General features: G+C 44.4%; 1 protein-coding gene across 1 annotated transcript in view; it reads right to left on the reverse strand.

Moving 5' to 3' along the window:
* CWF19L2 (CWF19 like cell cycle control factor 2) overlaps positions 1–6,119 on the reverse strand; it is a 69,480-nt gene extending 63,361 nt beyond the window's left edge. The window contains exon 1 of the mRNA XM_084507037.1: positions 5,969–6,119. Within this exon, the coding sequence (XP_084363163.1) occupies positions 5,969–6,052 (84 nt within the window). The 5' untranslated portion in view covers positions 6,053–6,119. The remainder of the gene's footprint in view (positions 1–5,968) is intronic.
* Positions 6,120–6,472: the final 353 nt, after the last annotated feature.

Below are 6,472 nucleotides of genomic sequence, written 5' to 3' on the forward strand. Positions count from 1 at the left end.
GCTCCCATCCCATATGTTCCCAGCATTTTCCTTGCATTTCCCTGCCTGTCACTGTACTCTGGCCTCAGGGGGAAGCCACTTCAAGAACTACCCCGACAGAAAATGCATCCCACCAAGAGCAGGGTACAGCTTTGTGCACATCAAGCTTCTAAGCTGGCCCCCAGGCAAGGTCTTGAAGGCTACCCTTTTCCATGCAAGAAAGAAGAAAAAAGATGTGTACTTTGGGTCCTGGGAGGAAGGAGCGTGGAAAAACTTTTGGCAACAGCTTTCTGTTAGGCAAGTTCAAAAGAGAAAACGCTTAGCCCAGTCCTTAAGATATCAAAACGAGGAATCCAAAATCCAGACACTGAGCTTCAACTCCTGATTTCAGAACTATCTTCCTGTCCTACCATAAAATCGGTCCCACCCATTTGCCACTTCTGATATTAAGCTATCAGAAAGGTCGCTGTGGGCAGTGTTGCTCTCCCAACTTGCACCACAACAAAGCTCAGGGCTGGGAAGGCCTAGTTACATGAACGCACATCTCCAGGGAGCCCGAATAACCCCTTCCTACTGTCCTGATGCTCCTACACCAACTCTCCACTTAAGCACACTGATTTTCCTGTACGCTTACTGCTTTTCCTACCCTCAATGTTCTGATTATCCTTACACCCCTGAAGCTTTACCAAGCTTCATGCAAAAGGGCTGAGCTTCCACCCCAAGCTGCCGCAGCTGAGCTGTGCCCGGCTGCTGGTAACCTCCGTCTGCTCCAGCCGTGCCAGCTGGAACATCACTGCTCTCTGCCACCTCCACCTGCCAAAGGGTGCAGAACACAGACCACTGATAAGATTGAAACCATTTAAGCTTATTGTGATTGGTACTCATTACAGAACAGAGTTTAAAGAAGAGGCTAGAGAACTCACAGCCAGGAGCACCCAAAAGGAAGGACTCGCAGAGCCTAACAGTGAAGGCAGCAGCAGGGCTATGAACGACCTGGCTGTTCAACCAGAGGCACTGCTTGCAAAAGCGTATGTCAAAGTGGTTTAAAAGAAGTCTGAAAGCCTGTGGAAAGGCAGTATTCCTTTCTCACTGCTGTTACTCTTCTAATTTCAGTCAAAAATGTGAGTACAGTACCACAATACCACCTTCCTGTAAGACAAAAATTATTTTTCTGTTAAAAACTGAAGTGTCAGATGCTGCCGAAGCATTCCGCTACCTCTGCAAATCCTAGTCACTCCAACAACCCGATGGCTTTTCTAAGGAAACACCTACCCGGGCCTCAGGAGAACATGCTGATTTCATGGCTTACCTGGAGGTCAAAGGCTGTGCATTCTGTGATATCACTGCTTTTTATTTTAGGTTGTATTTTCAAAGAAAATAAATAAAAAATATAAAGCAAAAATAAATGTAGATTCCGGAATCAAAAGCAAACACATTCCTGATTATAACAGATTGTACATCTCAAAATTATTTCAGAAATCTAAAGGACTAAAACTAATACACACAATTTCTTGTTTGTGCCGTAAGCCTGTTCCAAAGAATCATTTTATTTATATTGTTTCCTGAACATCTTATTTGTTTAAAATACTGAGTTCTCATTTACTTACACTTTTTTTTTTTTTAAATCCCTCTGTATTGCTACCAAGAGAAACTCGCAATCTCTCAGCCATCCCTAATGATTAAAAGACAATTTCTGCATAAGCAATGGCCAAATCACATCAGCCTTTGAGACCAATGAGTGAAAGACTCGAGGTCTAATTCACAGAGCTGTAACGCTGGAAGACAAAAATACATATAGTAGCACAGATTCAGGGACTAATTCAGGATTGAATTATTGCCAGTATTTACCAAAAAAAAAATGTACTCACATCTAGGGAAAGTACACATGCCTGCACTTACCCAAACATCTATCAAATTATCTTCTCCTTCTAAACTCGCAAACTGAAACAGTAGTGTCATGAACATATCACACTCATCAAAACAAGATGCTATTTCTGGAGCTTGATAACAATTTGCATGTCAACACTTAATTATTTGATTACTGATCATTATCCATAAACATTACCAGCTGCCAGGGTTTGAGCAATGCAGTTGGGAGGACAGACTGCACAAATAAGATACATTTCCAAAATTTAAAAGAGAAATCTCAATCAATGGGTTGGTTTGATTTTCATAAGAAGTAGGATAAAATCAAAACCAGCAAAACCAGGAAAGTTTAATTAATAATAATTTAAAAAAAAGTCAGCAAGAAGCAACTTCTGGTCAGCTTGTTTTAAAAATAAAGGGTAATAAGTCAAGTCTACTTCTACAACTGTTTCAAAATTTGTAATATATTTAAATCTCTTTTTACATATGTGGATGTGCAATTTGCAAATAGAAAAGGGTGAGCTGATCCTAGCACCTTATTGTGAGTTCAGAGATTTTGGCAGAATTGCTTCTGAATATAGAGTTCCCTTGGACTCCTCACTGTCCTAGCCATCAAGAAAAGGATGGTATTGGTGACCAGGTTTAAAGGTTTCCTTTTCTTCATTGCCCTAACTACATTCTCTATAGAACAGAAGACAGACTAAAATTTTTCAATATTTTATAATCACAAGCTGAGTAATTATATTTATAATAAGTAAATTTATATTTACAAATACAGGTTATATTTTATAATTAAGGTGAGTCAGTTGAACATCTCATCTTTCAGAAATGGAACTGAAGTGTTTATGTTCATGTCCATAAACCTCTAAGATTATTAGGAGTGAATACTCAAAGACATACACAGCCTCCCAATTCCTTTCCCAAAACAAACAGCAGGAGGTTCCAAGACTGCAACCATCAAATAAATGCCCTTAGAATATTAGCCAAAAGCTAGAAGTCACCACTATTCTACTACCCTGCCACACAGTGCTCCCAACCTCCACCTGGCCTCCTGCTCCTTTTTTTAAGCCACACATACTGCAGTAAATCCATCAAACTAAGCCCATTTCTTTCTTGCCTTCACGAGCAACAGGGTCAAAGCTCACAAAGATGAAGTCTTGCAGTAGTTTCCTCCCAATTCTGTTCTGCTCATACAGCAACATGCAGTCTGACCATAATGAGATTAATCTAAGTAAAGCAGAGAAAGTCAACACATTTAAAATATTAATCAATGCTCACTTGTCAATATTACCAATTATGTATACATTAATCAACAGACTGACATCTTTAGGAGTTTGGAAAACCAGAAATACTTTGGTTTCTACAAATGAGGACTGTTTACCTTCCCAAATAAGAGAAAAAAAACCAAACCACCGATCTGTCATTTGCAGTTTTTCCTGCCTAGAACTTCGGGCAGAATACCACTGAGTTCTTTTAATTTGTCTCTCTCCTGCTTTCTTCTTTCCTGAGCAGGCAGTGAAAAGAAAAAAAAAAAAACTAAACTGCTTTTAACATCATTCAAAAGAGAGTTTATTAAGAAAGTGCTAAAAAAAAAAAAAAATTGAGTTCAAACTCCACTGAGTATTGGCTATTGCTAGATGTAATGTGTAATGATTTCCTTTGTTCTTCATTCCTAATAATCTCTACCACTTGAATAGCTTTTGAATGAGCAATGATACAGCACCTTTATAGATCAATATTTTTTCCCCAGTTATTACTTTTGAGTGATAAAAATTAATTGTGAGCACTGATGTATACAGAAAATTAGAGTTGCCTTCCTTGCACATACTGCCTTACTCTCACCTACATTGAGGAAGGGGAGAGATGAAATTCAATCGGTCAATGCTATCTTGAAATATCCTTCTGGAACACAAGTCCTGTGAGGAGCGGTTGAGGGAGCTGTGGTTGTTTAGGCTAAGGAAGAGGAGGCTCAGTGGAGACCTCATTGCTCTCTACAACTGCCTGAAAGGAAGCTGTGGGGAGCTGGGGGTTGGCCTCTTCTTGCAGATAACCAGTGATAGGACTAGAGAGAATGGCCTCAGGTTGCACCAGAGGGGGTTCAGGTTGGAAATGAGGAGACATTTCTGCTCAGAAAGAGCAGTCAGGCACTGGGACGGGTTGCCCAGGGAGGTGGTGGAGTCACCGTCCCTGGGGGTGTTCAAGGAAAGGTTGGACGTGGTGCTTGGGGACATGGGTTAGTGGATGACAGTGGTGGCAGGGGATGGTTGGACCAGATGATCTTGGAGGGCTTTTCCAAGCTTAATGAATCTACGATTCTATCACATCCTTCTGCAATTCTTTGCTGTGTATTTTTCGTTAATAAGAGGCAAGAGTATTTCCTCCACTGAAGTCGTGATTTAGAACACAAGATAAACACCTCAAGTAGCACAAAGAGAGGTGGAATTTGTGCATTTGGTTTTATTTAGCATTGCAAAAAACTGCAGATACTTTTTTTTTTTTAATATTTCCACATAGGAATAAAATGTATTCATGGCATTTTAAAAACAGGCTAAATAATGTAATGTACTGTTTCTTTGTCAACTTGAAGAAAAAAAAAAATGAAATTCGACACAGCATATCTTGTAATATAGCACAACTTACTGGTAAGAAAAGAAAAATAAATTCAGATTTTGTTCCAACCTAAAATCTCAAAATCAGATTTTCTATTATTCTTCAGCAAGGCTGATGAGCAGCATCTAGATCTAGAGGAACGTGTCAACATTTAGAGTTAGGACCCATGAAGCTACATCTACGTTACCATCAACGACCTCTTGAGACATATCCCAAGAGCAAGAATCACAGCCATTACAGCCAAAATATCGTGCTTTTTAGCACCAGCTTTGCCTCTGCCAAAGCCACCTTCACCCCTTTCCCCCCTACATCCCCATCCCTTTTCCTCCATCCTCTGTACGAGTAGGAGCCCTCATCACCAGCTTCAGCTTTTTTTCCATGGGAGCAGCTTTAGTTTCACTGCTGTTGTGTTTCACTACTGCAACCCAACCTTTCTCAGCTTTACTGTGTCTCCTGGAATTTAGAGTTAGTTTAGTGATGACAGGTTAAATACAAATTGGTTGAGTTTTCCACAGACTGCAACATATTTAATATCACCATCCAGTTACTACGAAAACATCACAGAAGTGTTTAATGCTCTCTCTCTTACTTACAGTCAATAGTATTTTAGAGATATTTAGAAGACGTAAAAGGCCATCCACGGACATTTGGAAAGACTAAGTCATGTCAAAATTTTTAAACAACACCCTCACAGAACAAGAACACTTCTATGTCACACTGCACTGCTGATGCAAGTAGAAGCAAAGAAGAGAAAAATGATTATTTGATATTGATGAACTACTCTGTCAATGCCTGACAATGTAAAATATTTGTACAAACAGAGCTGCATGTTCCCAAACAGCTTGCTGCATGAGAAGAGGTAAGGCAGGATAATGGTGCCCTACCTAAGTTTCACTTTCTTTAAGAATGTTTTGTGCACATCCAAGAGTTTCAACCGGGCAGGGGAGCACTCCTAACAGTATTATTGCATAGTGGTTTAAACAGAGCAGAAAGTGCAGAAGACACATTAATAACACAAAAAAGAAACTTCTGCAGGAAAATACCATCTGTTGCTAAGTGAAAGGCCACTCCCTCCAGCTGCTGGTAAGGGGGGAACACGCAGGGCAGAACTGTCCCAGAGCCGTGCAGTCCCAGAAGGGAAGCTGTGATGCTTAGGAACAGCTCCCTGTGGGCTCAGGGAGACACCTGCCTGTACCTAACACCCCCTCTGTGCCCCCTGCTTTGAGAAGTGGGGAGAGACAGCAGCACCAGCCCAGCCAGTACACTGCCACTGCTCCAGAAACACCTCTGTGCGGCAGGGTCTGCCTCCTCCCATGCCCTGGCGTAAAGCAGGCAGAGCCCCAGCCCCACCGCCCAGCACAACACCCCTGAAATCACTCGGCGGCCAGCCCCTGCCCTGCCCTGCCCTGCCCTGCCCTGCCCCCGCTCCCCACGGGCTCCCCCCGGCTCCTCCACCCGCCCCCAGCCCGCGGCCGAGGGGCTGGAGCCTCCCCGCGGGGGCCGGGCCGCCCACCTCCGCCAGCAGCTCCTCCCGCTGCTGCCGCCGCTGCTCCTTCAGCGCCGCCAGGCTCGCCTCGCTCTGCCAGCCCGACGCCATTGCGTGCCCCGCCGGGCCGGGAGGGAAGGAGGGAGGGAGGGAGGCGGGCACAGCGCGGCGGAACGGGAACCGGGCAGCGGCGGGGCCCCGCCCGGAGACAGAGCGGAGCGGAGCAGCGCCCCGCATGGCTCGGAGCCGGGCACGCAGAGCCTCAGCCACACAGCGGGAGGTGCAGGGGTCAGGGTCTGGATCCCGCCGGCATTCGGCCGCGGCACCTTCAGGCTCGGCGTGGTCTCACCTCCGCCGCTCCCTCAGGGTCCCTCTCTGCCCCTGCTCCCCGTGGGGTCCCTCCCATGGATGCCGTCCTTCCCGAACTGAGCCTGCGGGGGCTGCCCACAGGCTGCAGCTCTTCAGGAACTGCTCCCACACGGCTCTGTCCCACGGGGTCCATCCATCAGGATTAAGGGTTGCAGGGGAACT

This window comes from Aythya ferina (assembly GCF_964211825.1).
Source record: "Aythya ferina genome assembly, chromosome: 1".
NCBI classification, from domain to species: Eukaryota; Metazoa; Chordata; class Aves; order Anseriformes; family Anatidae; genus Aythya; species Aythya ferina.